The following is a 19680-nucleotide window of genomic DNA, read 5'->3' on the forward strand; positions in this document are numbered from 1 at the left end:
ACCACTTAACAGGCCACGCCCATGCTAATGAATGTTGAGTTATTGCTCTGTGTGTGTGTGTGTGTGTGTGTGTGTGTGTGTGTGTTCTGTAGCAGTGTTTGTGACAAAATTATCTGATGAGATCAGATGCTGTATTTCACTGTACATCACTTTATAATCTTAAATATAATAAACAATTAATAATAATAATAAAAGCCGCACTGCTGCAGTAGAGACGCGGCTTCACCAAAACTCTCCGCCAGAGGGCGCAGAATTCACATCAGAGTCACTGTACTGTGTGTGTGTGTGTATGTGTGTAGATATGTATTTGTGTGTTATGGTGTGTAGGTGTGTATTGTGTGAGTGTTATGGTGTGTAAGTGTGTAGTTGTGTGAGTGTAATAGTGTGTAGGTGTGTAGTTGTGTGAGTGTAATGGTGTGTAGTTGTGTGAGTGTAATGGTGTGTAGCTGTGTGAGTGTTATGGTGTGTAGGTGTGTAGTTGTGTGAGTGTAATGGTGTGTAGCTGTGTGAGTGTTATGGTGTGTAGGTGTGTAGTTGTGTGAGTGTAATGGTGTGTAGTTGTGTGAGTGTTATGGTGTGTAAGTGTGTAGTTGTGTGAGTGTAATGGTGTGTAGCTGTGTGAGTGTTATGGTGTGTAGGTCTGTAGTTGTGTGAGTGTTATGGTGTGTAAGTGTGTAGTTGTGTGAGTGTAATGGTGTGTAGCTGTGTGAGTGTTATGGTGTGTAGGTCTGTAGTTGTGTGAGTGTTATGGTGTGTAAGTGTGTAGTTGTGTGAGTGTAATGGTGTGTAGCTGTGTGAGTGTTATGGTGTGTAGGTCTGTAGTTGTGTGAGTGTTATGGTGTGTAAGTGTGTAGTTGTGTGAGTGTAATGGTGTGTAGCTGTGTGAGTGTTATGGTGTGTAGGTGTGTAAGTGTTATGGTGTGTAGTTGTGTGTGTTATGGTGGGTAAGTGTGTAGTTGTGTGAGTGTTATGTTGTGTAGCTGTGTAGTTGTGTAAGTGTTTATTTTTACACTGTGCAAACGTTTAGAAATAAACACTAAACCTGACTATGTGCAGAGGCTTAAACAAGTACAAAGTACACACACACACACACACACACACACACACACACACTGAATACTAACTTGAGTAGAATTGGGGAGTAAATGAGATGTGGAATTTTCTGTAGGTTGATTTACACGTCAGCATTCAGCAGCTTTGAGGCTTAATAATGAAATAAATCTACACTGGATTACACACTTAAACTAAATCAGACTACTTTTTTTAAATCAAAGTGAACTTAGAAAGTGTTAGTTTAAGTGTTTGTGGAAGAGGAAGGTCTTCACCCATCGCTTAAAGACTCCGCTGTTTGGACATCTAGGGGAAGTTCATCCAGAACAGAGAAGAACCTTGAAGTACACTTACCTCTTCCAATGAGAGAAGGTGGAACCAGTGGAGCAGTGCTGGAGGATCTCAGACAGCGTGGTGCAGTGTGAGGTGTGATGAGGTCTTTGAGGTAAGATGGTGCTGGTCCATTGCAAACATCAGTGTTTTGAATCTGATATGTGCAGCTACTGGAAGCCAGTGAAGGAGCAGCAGTGCGGTGGTGTGGGAGAACTTGGGCAGATTAAACACAAGTCGTGCAGCTGCTTTTTGGATCATTTGAAGTGGATGAACAGCGTTTAGAGGAAGACCTGCCAGCAGAGAGCTGCAGTAGTCCGGTCTCCAAATGATTAGAGACTAAACAAGCACCTGGGCAGCCTGTGTGGAGAGAAATGTTCAAATCCTTCAGCTGTGTAGAGAAGAAATTGACAAGAACGAACCACATTATCAGCATGTGAGGAGAAAGACAGGTGATGGTCCATAGTTACCCAAAGATTGCGAGCAGTGGCTGAAGGGAAGAACAGAGAGTCATGTTACCTGGTATGAGATTAATCATTGGTGCTCCTCTGCCCACTTTTCAGGACCAGTACCATACAAGAACCAGAAACCGGGCAGGAGAAATCACTACTGACCCTCTGCACCCTGAACACATCTTTCAGCTCCTCTCTTCTGGCAGGTCCTACAGAACTTTGTTCACCAAAACTGCCAGATGCAGGAACAGTTTCTTTCCCCAAGCAATCAGCCTCATTAACAGCTCACCATAATCATATTCCCTGCTCAGATCTATAAGTGCTGCACTCAGAACTGTCACTCAGCACATTATTATTATTATTATTATTATATGTTACACACTGTTACTGCTGTATATTGTACAAAGTTCTAAAGTCACTTTTCATCACGATGCACAAAACTGTCATTTACACCACCATGAACTCACACACTTTATATACATCACTGATCTGCCATATAACCTGTATCTCTGTTTAATACTCGTACTGTCTGTATCGTCTCACGTCTGTATCGTCTCACGTCTGTATCGTCTCACATGTCTGTATAGTCTCACATGTCTGTATCGTCTCACGTCTTCTGTCGTCTCACATGTCTGTGTCGTCTCACATGTCTGTGTCGTCTCACATGTCTTCTGTCATCTCACATGTCTGTATCGTCTCACATGTCTGTGTCGTCTCACATGTCTGTATCGTCTCACATGTCTGTATCGTCTCACATGTCTGTGTTGTCTTACATGTCTGTATAGTCTCACATGTCTGTGTTGTCTTACATGTCTGTATAGTCTCACATGTCTGTGTTGTCTCACATGTCTGTATCGTCTCACATGTCTGTATCGTCTCACATGTCTGTGTTGTCTTACATGTCTGTATCGTCTCACATGTCTGTGTTGTCTCACATGTCTGTATCGTCTCACATGGTCTGTGTCGTCTCACATGTCTGTATCGTCTCACATGTCTGTGTTGTCTTACATGTCTGTATAGTCTCACATGTCTGTGTTGTCTTACATGTCTGTATAGTCTCACATGTCTGTGTTGTCTCACATGTCTGTATCGTCTCACATGTCTGTGTTGTCTCACATGTCTGTATCGTCTCACATGTCTGTGTTGTCTTACATGTCTGTATCGTCTCACATGGTCTGTATCGTCTTGTAGAGTCCAAGCTGAATGTACAGTGTTATTTATGGCTGTACTTTAAGAGTCACTACAGCTGGAACCAAATTCCTTGTGTTTGTCAACACACCAATAAACCTGATTCTGATTCTGATTCGTGACTTTCCAGGTAGGAAGCAAACCAGTCCCATGCTACTGAGGCTCCTGAGTGTGGACAAGAGAGTCTTATGGTTGACTGTGTCGAATGCTGCTGAAAGGTCGATTAGGATGAGGAGGAAGAGGACAGATGAGGAGGAAGAGGACAGATGAGGAGGATGAGGAGGAAGAGGACAGGTGAGGAGGATGAGGAGGAAGAGGACAGGTGAGGAGGATGAGGAGGAAGAGGACAGATGAGGAGGAAGAGGACAGATGAGGAGGATGAGGAGGAAGAGGACAGATGAGGAGGATGAGGAGGAAGATGACAGATGACAGCTTGGCTGATTGAGCAGCATGTAGTTTCTCATTAACCGCCAAAAGGGCCGTCTCTGTTGAATGTGCCGCTTTGAAGACAGATCATCACAAGAACTTCTGAATGTAAAAACTCTTCAGATGAGGATGATCTAATACACACACACACACACACACACACACACACACACACACACACACACACACACACACACACAGTACACTATATTCAGGAACTCTGCAGTGAAATTACCAAAATGTGCTTCTTCTCTAACCCTCTAAACCCTACAGTTTCTCTGAGAACCGAGATTCCAAACACTGTTCCGGCCTGATCCAGCATGAGGAGGAGAAACTCCAGCCTTTATGGTGGTACTGTTTATGTTTGAGTGACAGATGATCCAAACCCTCAGGCCCACAGCCGGAGCGCGATTACGTCATGGCGCGGCGTGGCGTACGTAACGTAGCGTGCGCGTTCACATTTTGTGCAGCGGTGCTGCGTGCGCGCTCCAGGGCGGCTGTCGCGTGGTGCTGATCTGTGAGGGAGCTGCAGGCCGAGAGGAGCAGCGCGCGGTCCGGATCAAACTCACTGCACCGCAGGTCCAGGATTCAAGGAGAATCCGCCATTGTGAGCTACTGAGCTACGAGACCAGAGGAGCAGCGCTTAGGGACACACAGCAGAGGAACGTTTTCAGGATCCATCTGGAGAGCACATTCACGTCGGGTAAAAGGAGGAACGGAGACATGGCCACTCAGGTGGAGACACTCCTGCACACCACCACCACCAACACCACCAGCCCGACCCTGCACCAGCAAGACCTCCAGCAGGACCTACAACCTCCCATCACCCCGGAGACGAGCCCCAAGCAGGCCGGGAAGGAGAACAGCCTGCAGGAGAAGGAGAACTTGGTGGAGAAGAAGGACTTCAAAGAGGCGCCTCCGCCCAAAGTCAACCCCTGGACCAAGAAGCTGAACTCGGTGACCGTGAACGGACAGAGCGCACCTGGTGAGCCACTCAACACCCTGGCGCAGGGGCATGGGCAGGGGTAAACACCACAACGGGCCGGGGTTTGATAATGCTGAGGGGAAGATCATTCAGCAGCTGTCACAGCTCCGCTAGCATGCTTAATCTGCTAACAGCTAATCTCTCTCTCACACACACGCGTATAGAGAGCTCTATCAGCATGGGTGCTGTTAGCTAGCTGATGCTAGTTCATGCTAACTGTGGCCTGTCTCGTGCTGTAACAATGGCGGACAGGCCTGCTAACGCTAACACATGCTAACTCTGTTAATTCCACACACTTCCACGTCCCCATTGTGTGTGTTAGAGTTGCTGTGTATGAATGTGTGTTTGTTTATTTGTTTATTCTCCACATTTTGTTAAAGCTCGGAATCTATTTAGGGCGATTAGCCGTTGGAAAAAAATACCCGGATGAACTCCACGTGTTTGTGTGACGGCGCTCGCGCTGATCACGCACACACACACACGCACACACACACACCGCGTTTCCGTACAGGAGAAATTTATAGTAGATATTTTCAGTAATAAACTGACAGTTTACACACACACAATGCTAACGGGTTAGCGTGTAGCTTTGCCCGACGTGTGTGTTTATATTGTTTAGCGTTACAGATTTCTTGTACACGTGTGTGTGGTGTTATAACGTAGAAACTGCTCCTGTACAGAGTCAACCACGTGACTGAGCAAAAATCCTCACGTTTAGGAATGATGACACTTCAACTTTAACAGTGTGTGTGTGTGTGTGTGTGTGAGAGAGAGAGAGAGAGAGAAAGTGAGTGTGTTTTTGTGTTTACTTATCTGTGAAATCTGCACTGATCTTTGCTCAGTTAAACATCTGGCCACACACACACACACACACACACACACACACACACACACACACACTGATATTAATAAGAATGTAGTCATTGATGTGGGATTTTGGTGTTTGTGTGTGCGCGTGTGTAAGCGTGTAAACCCCATGATGATGTAACAGAATCCTGTGCTCTTATTGGTCAGAAGGTGTTGATTAGTTCTCTAACAGTTGTTCTGACAGTGGTGCAGGTTTATAGTAACATAATCGGCCTGTTATTGTTTCCATGGCAACAGCACTTTCATGTCACTGATGGTCACCTGATTGTGTGTGTGTATTGATGATTAAATTGACACTGTTGGATGCTGAGACTCTGATGCACACCCCTCACTCTGTATATATTTAATCATAAACACAGCCACAGTGGAGGTCCGGTGCCGGTCCGGTGCCGGTCCGGTGTACACGGTGAGCTGGGGTTGGTGTAATCATTCTGCTTGATGCTGAGAGGATAAGAGACTCAACAGTGTTGTACTGATGAGGTGGAAGTGCAGCTCTACATTTAAAGCATTTAGCACATTCATTTATCCAGAACAACGTACATTTCTCCTTAATACTGAGAACTGAGCAGCTCTGGGGTTAAGGGCCTCGCTCAGGGGCCAAGGAGTGACCACGTGGTGTGGTGTGGTGTCTCTGAGGTCTGATCATCTGGGTTTTCAGTGAGGTTTAAATCAGTGATCAGTCCTGCTCTGATCAGACTCTCCTCCACACAGAGAGAGAGAAACTCTACCAAAACACCAGAGTAAAGACCTGAGCAGAGCCATTAGGCCTTCACACGCCGATCACGTATAACACACGTGACCTTTCAGGAACATGCCTACACTGACACGTGTGTTCTCCACCTCAGAGGGGTTGGAAATGCACAGGATTTGGTGCATTAAATGCATGCAACACTTTCAGATATCTACATGCATGTGGGTGGGGCCTGGGGGACATACTACATTCCTTCTAGTGTGTGTGAGAGAAAAGTGTTCATACACAGTGTATTTCCACCTGTAAGAATGACACCTTTCTGCTTTTACACTTATAGCTGATCCACCTGTGAGTGTGAGAGAGAGAGAGAGAGAGAGAGAGAGAGAGAGAGAGAGAGAGAGAGAGAGAGAGAGAGATAGATCAGTTAAAGCATCCGCCCTGTACCTCTTTATCTGTGTGTGTATGGGCTGGGCAGATCTGCTGTTCACTGATCTCTCTCTCTCTCGGTGTGTGTGTGTGTGTGTGTGTGTGGAGATGGATTATGCTCTTACACTAAATTAATGTGAGGTTATTAGTGATTTTATTAAGTAGCGAAAACAGCAGAGGTGTGAGAACTAAACCATGAGGGACACCTGGTGCATGCTACACATGTACGTGCACACACCTGCGCACTACACACACTGAGCCCAGAGGGACACGTGTTCACTCCACTCTAGAGAGAAATGTGTTTGACACGTGCACTACACACACAATGTAGAGAATGTAGATATTAGGACACCAGTTTAACCATGTGAGGAGTCCGAATTCACTGTGATCACACATGCAGTTAAGTGGTGGAGGTTGTGTGTGTGTGTGTGTGTGTGTGTGTGTGTGTGTGTGTGTGTGTGTGTATTAATCCCATATAAAAAATCACTATAACCAGCTCAGGGACAAGGTCACAGCAAGGTCACATGTGAAATTGTTTTTATCTGATTAGGTGAATTCATAATTATTAATATCTGATGTGTGTAAAAGCTGTGTGCAGTGATCAGAGTGAACACGATGGTGTGTGTGTGTGTGTGTGTGTGTAAGAGAGAGACAGAGACAGTAAATATTAGTGCTGTTTGTATTTTCAGAGCAAACTGGACCAGCAAAGGTGGTGAGAGCGGGAAACCCCCGACCCAGGAGAGGAGGAAAGGTAGTGTACACACACACAGACACACTCATTGCTGTGTGATGAGTAAGATTGTCCAGATTAGGAGTTGTATGAGCAGCTTGTGGATGTTGTGACATTTGCTTGTAGGTAATGAGTGTGTGTGTGTGTGTGTGTGTGTGTGTGTGTGTGTGTGTTTTTAAGGTTGGAGATTTTGGAGATGCGACCAACTGGCCGACACCTGGAGAGATTGCGACCAAGGAAGTGCAGGTCAGTGTTCACAAGAAATAGTTACACGTATCACACTTCTTACTTTGTGTCCTGTGTATCACACACACACACACACACACACACACACACACACACACACACACACACCTGCATGTACACACATTTTACATGTGGATTATATAAAAAGGAGAGAATTGTGGTAAGTTTTGTCACGTGACACACACACACACACACACTCTTTACTGAGACACGCCCTGCTGTGATGCTGTGTAATGAAGTTGATAATTTTACTATAACGGCACCTCCCCCGAGGAACACAGCCCTTAGAGTTACACAAGTCAGTGCAGTTTTAGTGCAGAAGGAGGCCAAACTCAAACCTGTGTCAAAATCAAACATGCGGATCAGGAATCAGAATTTCATAGCGGATCCATCGAGACCCGGGTTACCAACGAGCACCACAGGTATCATTATCCAACAGGGTACCGGTGTAAATTGTGCTACTGCTGGCTGAAGGAGAGAAGCAAGACATCTACAGAGACAGCAGGGAAAGGAGAAGTGGAGGAGAAGTGGAGGAGAAGTGGAGGAGAAGTGGAGGAGAAGTGGAGGAGAAGTGGAGGAGAGTGGAGGAGAAGTGGAGGTTCGGGTTGGTACTTTAAATGTTGGTACTATGACGGGTAAAGGGAGAGAGGGAGCTGATATGATGGAGAGGAGAAAGGTAGAGATGTTGTGTGTTCAGGAGACCAAGTGGAAAGGGAGTAAGAGCAGGAACATTGGAGGTGGGTTTAATCTGTTCTATCATGGTGTGGATGAAAGGAGAAATGGTGTAGGGGTGATTCTGAAGGAAGAGTACAGTAAGAGTGTAGTGGAGGTGAAGAGAGTTTCTGATAGGGTGATGATCGTGAAGCTGGAAGTTGAAGGGATGATGATAAATGTCATCAGTGTTTATGATCCACAAGTCGGCTGTGAGATGGAGGAGAAAGAAAGATTCTGGAGTGAATTAGATGAAGTGGTAGATGGTGTAGGAATGAACGATTGGTGATTGGGGCAGACTTTAATGGGCATGTAGGTGAAGGGAAGACATGCAGGTAGTTGGGTTGAAAGAGGCAGATGTACAGGACAGGAGGGTATGGAGACGGAGGATCTGCTGTGGCGCCTCCTAATGGGAGAAGCTGAAAGAAGAAGCCCCTGAGGGTTTTATTACTTTTATACTTTAATATTTAGAGTCTGATCTCCAGAGTCTAAGACCATGATTTAATCTGGGAGTGTAAAACTGATTACGGTCAACCTGTGTGTAATACAATACTCTGTGTGTGTGTGTGTGTGTGTGTGTGTGTGTGTGTGTGTGTGTGTGTGTGTGCGCGTGCGCGTGCAGGGCTGCAAGAAGACTTCAGTAAAAAAGGAGTCTAAAGAGAAAAGGGACAATGAGGAGACTAAAGAGAACCAGAAGACCAAATCAGATGATTCAGGAGAGGAGAAGAATGGAGAGGAGGACTCTCACAAGAACAATGCTCACAGGAAGAAAGGTGTGTTGCAGCAGGAGTGTCAGGAGTTCCTTCTTTCGTGTATGTGTTTGTGTGTGGAGATAAGTGCAGGGTTACATCACTAACCAGCTTGAGTAGCTGTGGAGCTGCACTGCCACCTGCAGGATGTGTGTGGCGCTACATGGTGATGATGCCTGCAGGTTCTTCTGACTGCAGGGCAGTAGCTCTGTAAAGTGAAACAGGTCTGGTGAAGTGGATCTCCTGTTAGTTCCTGTTGAACAGTGGTCTATGGGATAGGGTTTAGTGTTATCGGATCAGATCCCACTCCATTCCCTGGACTGCTCTGCAGCAAGCATCTTGTCCATGTTATGTTCTATCTTCTTGAGGTAAAATGTGGAAATCTCAATTATTTATCCCTTTTTTATTATAAGCAGGAAATAAACATAAGTGGGTTCCTCTAATGATCGAGGTAAAGTCTGAGGGACCACGAGAGCGCTCAGCCTCCAGGAACAACGCACGCCAGGGAGAAACTCCCAGAATGCACCACAACAACAGGAATGACCTCAGAGGTGAGACATGATCATCAGAGGTTTAACAGATGATGTCTGAGTTTGTTTGTGGAGGTGCGGTGATTAACACTGGTGTGTGTGTGTGTGTGTAGACTGGCACAGTGGGAAATATGAGCGTGATCAGTTCCGAGACGATCATGATGAGGTCTCGAGTGTGAAGAGTGAGGGAGCCCCGTTCAGAGGAGGGTTTCGAGGACGAGGAAGAGGTCGGGGACGTGGACGGGGACGTGGACGGGGAGGAAGAGGTGTGTGTGTGAGCTTTTATAAAACACACAATACTGGTATGCATTTTTAGTTTAACATAATTTAATAAATGCAGCAAGTGTGAGAATATGGGGTGTGTGTGTGTGTGTGTGTGTGTGTGTGTGTGTGTGTGTGTGTGTGTGTGTGTGTGTGTGTGTGTGTGTCCTGCAGGTCATTATGACTATCAGTATGGCTACAAGTATGAGGGGAAGGACGGCGTATTCGACCCAAAATACGCTCAGTCAGTGACTTACTACTATGACAGCATGAGCAGTGCTGAACTGTACAGTGTGGACCAGGACCTGCTCAAAGAATACATCAAGAGACAGATGTGAGTACACGCTTGGGGGAGGGGTGATTATTACTATTTAGAATTCCATCACTTTTACTGACAAAACTGTAATAACTTAATTGTGTGTGCGCAGTGAGTACTACTTCAGTGTGGGGAATTTGGAACGAGACTTTTTTCTCAGGAGGAAGATGGATGAAGAAGGTTTCCTGCCTGTAGCCCTGATCGCTAGCTTCCACCGTGTTCAAGCACTCACCACTGACATCCAACTCATCACTGAGGTAACACCACTGACATCCACATCACCACTGACATCCACATCACCACTGACATCCACTGACATCCACATCACCACTGACATCCACATCACCACTGACATCCACATCACCACTGACATCCACTGACATCCACATCACCACTGACATCCACATCACCACTGACATCCACATCACCACTGACATCCACATCACCACTGACATCCACATCACCACTGACATCCACATCACCACTGACATCCACATCACCACTGACATCCACTGACATCCACATCACCACTGACATCCACATCACCACTGACATCCACATCACCACTGACATCCACATCACCACTGACATCCACTGACATCCACATCGCCACCGACGTCCACTGACATCCACATCGCCACCGACGTCCACTGACATCCACATCGCCACCGACGTCCACTGACATCCACATCGCCACCGACGTCCACTGACATCCACATCGCCACCGACGTCCACTGACATCCACATCGCCACCGACGTCCACTGACATCCACATCGCCACCGACGTCCACTGACATCCACATCGCCACCGACGTCCACTGACATCCACATCGCCACCGACGTCCACTGACATCCACATCGCCACCGACGTCCACTGACATCCACATCGCCACCGACGTCCACTGACATCCACATCGCCACCGACGTCCACTGACATCCACATCGCCACCGACGTCCACTGACATCCACATCGCCACCGACGTCCACTGACATCCACATCGCCACCGACGTCCACTGACATCCACATCGCCACCGACGTCCACTGACATCCACATCGCCACCGACGTCCACTGACATCCACATCGCCACCGACGTCCACTGACATCCACATAGCCACCGACGTCCACTGACATCCACATAGCCACCGACGTCCACTGACATCCACATCGCCACCGACGTCCACTGACATCCACATCGCCACCGACGTCCACTGACATCCACATCGCCACCGACGTCCACTGACATCCACATCGCCACCGACGTCCACTGACATCCACATCGCCACCGACGTCCACTGACATCCACATCGCCACCGACGTCCACTGACATCCACATCGCCACCGACGTCCACTGACATCCACATCGCCACCGACGTCCACTGACATCCACATCGCCACCGACGTCCACTGACATCCACATCGCCACCGACGTCCACTGACATCCACATCGCCACCGACGTCCACTGACATCCACATCGCCACCGACGTCCACTGACATCCACATCGCCACCGACGTCCACTGACATCCACATCGCCACCGACGTCCACTGACATCCACATCGCCACCGACGTCCACTGACATCCACATCGCCACCGACGTCCACTGACATCCACATCGCCACCGACGTCCACTGACATCCACATAGCCACCGACGTCCACTGACATCCACATAGCCACCGACGTCCACTGACATCCACATCGCCACCGACGTCCACTGACATCCACATCGCCACCGACGTCCACTGACATCCACATCGCCACCGACGTCCACTGACATCCACATCGCCACCGACGTCCACTGACATCCACATCGCCACCGACGTCCACTGACATCCACATCGCCACCGACGTCCACTGACATCCACATCGCCACCGACGTCCACTGACATCCACATCGCCACCGACGTCCACTGACATCCACATCGCCACCGACGTCCACTGACATCCACATCGCCACCGACGTCCACTGACATCCACATCGCCACCGACGTCCACTGACATCCACATCGCCACCGACGTCCACTGACATCCACATCGCCACCGACGTCCACTGACATCCACATCGCCACCGACGTCCACTGACATCCACATCGCCACCGACGTCCACTGACATCCACATCGCCGCCGACGTCCACATCGCCGCCGACGTCCACCGACGTCCACATCGCCGCCGACGTCCACCGACGTCCACATCGCCGCCGACGTCCACCGACGTCCACATCGCCGCCGACGTCCACCGACGTCCACCGACGTCCACATCGCCGCCGACGTCCACCGACGTCCACATCGCCACCACCGACGTCACCACCGACGTCCACATCGCCACCACCGACGTCACCACCGACGTCCACATCGCCACCACCGACGTCACCACCGACGTCCACATCGCCACCACCGACGTCACCACCGACGTCCACATCGCCACCACCGACGTCACCACCGACGTCACCACCGACGTCACCACCGACGTCACCACCGACGTCCACGACGTCACCACCGACGTCACCACCGACGTCCACATCGCCGTCACCACCGACGTCACCGCCGACGTCCACATCGCCGTCCACGTCGCCGCCACCGCCGACGTCCACGTCGCCGCCACCGCCGACGTCCACGTCGCCGCCACCGCCGACGTCCACGTCGCCGCCACCGCCGACGTCCACGCCGCCGCCACCGCCGACGTCCACGCCGCCGCCACCGCCGACGTCCACGCCGCCGCCACCGCCGACGTCCACGCCGACGTCCACGTCGCCGCCACCGCCGACGTCCACGTCCCCGCCACCGCCGACGTCCAAGCCGACGTCACCGCCGACGTCCACGCCGCCGCCACCGCCGACGTCCACGCCGCCGCCACCGCCGACGTCCACGCCGCCGCCACCGCCGACGTCCACGCCGCCGCCACCGCCGACGTCCACGCCGCCGCCACCGCCGACGTCCACGCCGCCGCCACCGCCGACGTCCACGCCGACGTCCACGTCGCCGCCACCGCCGACGTCCACGTCCCCGCCACCGCCGACGTCCAAGCCGACGTCACCGCCGCCGCCACCGCCGACGTCCACGCCGCCGCCACCGCCGACGTCCACGCCGACGTCCACGTCGCCGCCACCGCCGACGTCCACGTCGCCGCCACCGCCGACGTCCACGTCGCCGCCACCGCCGACGTCCACGTCGCCGCCACCGCCGACGTCCACGCCGCCGCCACCGCCGACGTCCACGCCGCCGCCACCGCCGACGTCCACGCCGCCGCCACCGCCGACGTCACCGCCGACGTCACCGCCGACGTCCACGTCGCCGCCACCGCCGACGTCCACGTCGACGTCCACGCCGACGTCCACGCCGACGTCCACGCCGACGTCACCGCCGACGTCGCCGACGACGTCCACGTCGACGTCCACGTCGCCGCCGCCGCCGACGTCCACGACGTCCACATCGCCGCCACCACCGACATCGCCACCGACGTCCACATCGCCACCACCACCGACGTCCACATCGCCACCACCGACACCCACATCGCCACCACCGACAACCACATCGCCATCCACATCGCCACCACCACCGACATCCACATCGCCACCACCACCGACATCCACATCGTCACCACCACCGACATCCACATCGTCACCACCGACGTCACCACCGACGTCCACCGACGTCACCACCGACGTCCACCGACGTCCACATCACCACCGACGTCCACCGACGTCCACATCACCACCGACGTCCACCGACGTCCACATCACCACCGACGTCCACCGACGTCCACATCACCACCGACGTCCACCGACGTCCACATCACCACCGACGTCCACCGACGTCCACATCACCACCGACGTCCACCGACGTCCACATCACCACCGACGTCCACCGACGTCCACATCACCACCGACGTCCACCGACGTCCACATCACCACCGACGTCCACCGACGTCCACATCACCACCGACGTCCACCGACGTCCACATCACCACCGACGTCCACCGACGTCCACCGACGTCCACCGACGTCCACCGACGTCCACCGACGTCCACCGACGTCCACCGACGTCCACCGACGTCACCACTGACGTCCACCGACGTCCACCGACGTCACCACTGACGTCCACCGACGTCCACCGACGTCACCACTGACGTCCACCGACGTCCACCGACGTCACCACTGACGTCCACCGACGTCCACCGACGTCACCACTGACGTCCACCGACGTCCACCGACGTCCACTGACATCCACATCACCACTGACAACAGGAAACAAATCATATCTTCAATTCAGTTATTTTTTATTTGTTTAGCACTTTTTACTGTGTGTGTGTGTGTGTGTGTGTGTGTGTGATTTCAGGCTCTAAAGGACAGTAAGGAGGTAGAGATTATTGATCTGAAGATCAGGTGTAAAGAGGAACCGGGGAAATGGCCTCTTCCAGGATTAGCGTTTCCTGAACACACACACACCGACTTTTCCCAACTAATTAACTGTCCTGAGTTCATCCCCCGCAAATCAGGAGACACAGGTAACACACACACTCACACACATCTATGATTCAATGTTATGACTCGATAAAGGTCTGTGTAGCTAGCTGTGTGTGTGTGTGTGTGTGTGTGTGTGTGCACGCGTGCGTGTGTTCAGGATCGTTCCGTGTTCTGTCTGCAACTGAGCAGAAGCAGGATGAAGTGTGTAACCTGAAGACGATGCCAAAGGGTTTATCAGCGAGTCTCCCTGACCTCGACTCTGAGTGCTGGATAGAAGTGAAGAAACGTCCGCGCCCCTCCCCCGCCAGACCCAAAGTACACACACACACACACACACACAAACTCACTCTCACTTACACACAAACTCACCATCACTCACACAAATTCACCATCACTCTCACATACACACTCACACACACACACACACACACACAAACTCACCATTACTCTCGCATACACAAACTCACTCTCACACACACTCACAGTCTGGCATACACAAACTCACTCTCACTTACACACACACTCACTCACTCTCACTTACACACACACTCACTCACTCTCACTTACACACACACTCACTCACTCTCACTTACACACACACACACACTCACTCTCACTTACACACACACACACACTCACTCTCACTTACACACACACACACTCACTCTCACTTACACACACACACACTCACTCTCACTTACACACACACACACACACACACACAAACTCACCATTACTCTCACATACACAAACTCACCATCACTCGCATACACAAACTCACTCTCACACACACTCACAGTCTGACATACACAAACTCACTCTCACTTACACACACACTCACTCACTCTCACTTACACACACACACACTCACTCACTCTCACTTACACACACACACACACACACTCACTCACTCTCACTTACACACACACACACACACTCACTCTCACTTACACACACACACACTCACTCACTCTCACTTACACACACACACACACACTCACTCACTCTCACTTACACACACACACACACACACTCACTCACTCTCACTTACACACACACACACACACACTCACTCACTCTCACTTACACACACACACACACTCACTCACTCACTCTCACTTACACACACACACACACACACACACACACACTCACTCACTCTCACTTACACACACACACACACACACACACACACACACACACTCACTCACTCTCACTTACACACACACACACACACACACACTCACTCACTCTCACTTACACACACACACACTCACTCTCACTTACACACACACACACTCACTCTCACTTACACACACACACACTCACTCTCACTTACACACACACACACACACTCACTCTCACTTACACACACACACACACACTCACTCTCACTTACACACACACACACACACACACACACACACACAAACTCACCATTACTCTCACATACACAAACTCACCATCACTCGCATACACAAACTCACTCTCACACACACTCACAGTCTGACACACACAAACTCACTCTCACTTACACACACACACACTCACTCACTCACTCTCACTTACACACACACACACACTCACTCACTCACTCTCACTTACACACACACACACACACTCACTCACTCACTCTCACTTACACACACACACACACTCACTCACTCACTCTCACTTACACACACACACACACTCACTCACTCACTCTCACTTACACACACACACACACACACACACACACTCACTCTCACTTACACACACACACACACACACACACACACACACTCACTCTCACTTACACACACACACACACACACTCACTCTCACTTACACACACACACACACACACACACTCACTCTCACTTACACACACACACACACACACACACACTCACTCTCACTTACACACACACACACACACACACACTCACTTACACACACACACACTCACCATCACTCTCACATACACACACACACACTCACTCTCACTTACACACACACACACACACTCACTCTCACTTACACACACACACACACACACACACACACACACACTCACTCACTCTCACTTACACACACACACACACTCACTCACTCTCACTTACACACACACACTCACTCACTCACTCTCACTTACACACACATACACTCACCATCACTCTCACATACACACACACACACTCACCATTACTTTCACATACACAAACTCACCATCACTCGCATACACAAACATACTCTCACTTACACACTCACCCCCTTACATACACTCACAAACTTACTCTCACTCACACACACACACAGTTACTCTCACTCACACACACACACAGTTACTCTCACTCACACACACACACAGTTACTCTCACTCACACACACACACAGTTACTCTCACTCACACACACACACACACACAGTTACTCTCACTCACACACACACACACACAGTTACTCTCACTCACACACACACACAGTTACTCTCACTCACACACACACACACACACACAGTTACTCTCACTCACACACACACACACACACACAGTTACTCTCACTCACACACACACACACAGTTACTCTCACTCACACACACACACACACACACACACACACGTACTAGTAAATTCTTAGCCTGCAGGACCATCTGACCCTACCCCTCTCTCTGTCCCCCCTCCATCGCCCCTCACTTGGTGTGTGGTTGCCCAGAAGTCGGAGGATCCTCGGAGTGTTCTTGCTGCAGGAGATCAGGACGAGCCTGAGGAGCTGGACTTCTTGTTTGATGAGGAGATGGAGGCGATGGACGGGAGAAGAAACACCTTCACCGAGTGGACAGATGACGAGTCAGACGGAGAGATCGATGATCACGATGTTAACAAGATCCTGATTGTGACTCAGACGCCGCCGTACCTGCGTAAACACCCCGGGGGAGACCGCACCGGCAACCACGTGTCTCGCTCCAAACTCACTAACGAGCTCGTTAAGGTCATCAACGACGGCCTGTTCTACTACGAGCAGGACCTGTGGCAAGACACGTACGAGCCAGAGTACGCCACCATCAAGGTAATACTCACCATCAAGCTACTGGTCAGCATGGAGCTTTAGAAACCTGCAGAACCCTGTAGAGAACATGTGACACTACGGCTTCATCCAGAACATGTTCAAGTCCCTTTGTGACTGTTTAGGCTTCATATTACTGGAACATCATCCAGACACGTGTAGACTAGAATGTGTGTGCGCGCGAGCTCTCTTTAGGCCTTTATTGCTGCTGTTCTGGATGTGTCAGGACTGTTTATTTGCTTTGTTGTGTGTGTGTGTGTGTGTGTGTGTGTGTGAGAGAGAGAGAGATAAATTCCACCCCCTCTTTGGGGACAGTTTTGTTTTTGGGTGTGTTGAAGTGATGGAGGTGAAATGGACATGCATCTCTGTGGTTTTCAGTATAAATTGTTATGGATTGTAAATGTCAATGTTCGAGAGCCGTTGCTTTAGTTTCTTGTTTAGTGCACTAATGTAGTGATTTGGGACATGAACAGTAAATGTGTGTATAAAGCTATGCAGGGCTAACTTTGTGTGTGTGTGTGTGTGTGTGTGTACGCAGCAAGAAGTGGAGAACTTTAAGAAGGTTCACCTGATCAGCCGGGAGCAGTTTGACTGTTTGACCCCTGAACCCCCAATCGACCCCAACCAGGAAGTGCCACCCTGTCCGCCTCGCCCTCAACACAGTGAGTCACGTCCTTACGGCTTTCTGCTATAATCGGGTGGTGTGTGTGTGTGGGTGTGTGTGTGTGTGTTTTAGACCTCACAGAGTCGTGGTGTTTTCTAGTTCCTACAGATGACCTGGCGAATAAACTGTTTGGAGCTCCGGAGCGTTCTGTGATGGCGCGCTCTCTCCCCACTGCCGTGCCCGACTCGCCTGGATACAGAGCACCTCACACACCTCACACACCTCGCACACCCCGCTGCAAACACAACACACACACACCTCGCTTCTACCCAGTCATCAAGGATGGCCGGCCTGTGGACGCCAAGGTACACACACACACACACACACACACACACACACACACACACACACACACACACCATGTGCTCGAACAGTCGAGCTGTAGAAATGATTAAAAAGTGGTTTGTGCAGGAGGCGGTAAACACCCGAATTTACAGAATAAATCTATAATATAATATAACACACGTCATCACTCGTACTAACGTTACACAACATGGCTGTGATGTCATCAGGCAAAAGAAAGTTTCGTTTAGAAACAAAACTGTGTGCGTGTTTTTCAGACACCACGTAAAAGGAAGACACGTCACAGCTCGAACCCACCAATGGAGTGTCACGTGGGTTGGGTGATGGACTCACGAGAACATCGATCAAGGACTGCATCCGTGAGGTAACGCGCACACACGCACACACACACACACACACACACTGCTAACAGAACTTTAGTAAAGTGTAATGTCATTAATATGAGCTGTTATGTTCATGTTTTGTTATCACTGTTGCTATAGAAACAATGCATTTCTTAGTCTTTAAAGGTTCACTGTGTGTGTGTGTGTGTGTGTGTGTGTGTGTGTAGCTCTAACACAAGTCCATCTGAAGGCACAGCAGCGTTGGGGAACATCGGCTGCACTCCTCAATCTCTTCCAAAATTTCAGCATCCATCACACGAACTCTTGAAGGAGAACGGCTTCACACAACACGTCTACCACAAATACAGACGACGCTGTCTCAACGGTACACACACACACACACACACACAACACGTCTACCACAATTACAGACGACACTGTCTCAACGGTACACACACACACACACACAACACGTCTACCACAATTACAGACGACACTGTCTCAACGGTACACACACACACACACACACACACACACACACACACAACACGTCTACCACAATTACAGACGACACTGTCTCAACGGTACACACACACACACACAACACGTCTACCACAAATACAGACGACGCTGTCTCAACGGTACACACACACACACACACACACACACACACACACACACACACAACACGTCTACCACAATTACAGACGACACTGTCTCAACGGTACACACACACACACACACAACACGTCTACCACAATTACAGACGACACTGTCTCAACTGTACACATCCACACACACACACGCACAACACGTCTACCACAAATACAGACGACACTGTCTCAACGGTACACACACACACACACACACACACACACACAACACGTCTACCACAATTACAGACGACACTGTCTCAACTGTA

The 19680-nt window shown here is 50.2% G+C and overlaps 1 protein-coding gene across 2 annotated transcripts in view; it reads left to right on the forward strand.

Annotated features, from left to right (window-relative positions):
* Positions 1-3888: 3888 nt before the first annotated feature.
* larp1 (La ribonucleoprotein 1, translational regulator) overlaps positions 3889-19680 on the forward strand; it is a 31362-nt gene continuing 15570 nt past the window's right edge. Inside the window, exons 1-15 of one of the 2 annotated variants that reach the window (XM_083565498.1) lie at positions 3889-4431; positions 7105-7166; positions 7326-7391; positions 8725-8875; positions 9265-9402; positions 9495-9647; positions 9817-9976; positions 10071-10215; positions 14294-14462; positions 14579-14736; positions 17118-17471; positions 18007-18130; positions 18232-18437; positions 18693-18799; positions 18986-19143. In XM_083565498.1, the coding sequence (XP_083421624.1) occupies positions 4170-4431; positions 7105-7166; positions 7326-7391; positions 8725-8875; positions 9265-9402; positions 9495-9647; positions 9817-9976; positions 10071-10215; positions 14294-14462; positions 14579-14736; positions 17118-17471; positions 18007-18130; positions 18232-18437; positions 18693-18799; positions 18986-19143 (2413 nt within the window). In that variant the 5' untranslated portion in view covers positions 3889-4169. The remainder of the gene's footprint in view (positions 4432-7104; positions 7167-7325; positions 7392-8724; positions 8876-9264; positions 9403-9494; positions 9648-9816; positions 9977-10070; positions 10216-14293; positions 14463-14578; positions 14737-17117; positions 17472-18006; positions 18131-18231; positions 18438-18692; positions 18800-18985; positions 19144-19680) is intronic. The other variant, XM_083565497.1, reaches the window with a different exon arrangement.

This window comes from Silurus aristotelis (assembly GCF_946808225.1).
Source record: "Silurus aristotelis genome assembly, chromosome: 16".
Taxonomy (NCBI): Eukaryota; Metazoa; Chordata; class Actinopteri; order Siluriformes; family Siluridae; genus Silurus; species Silurus aristotelis.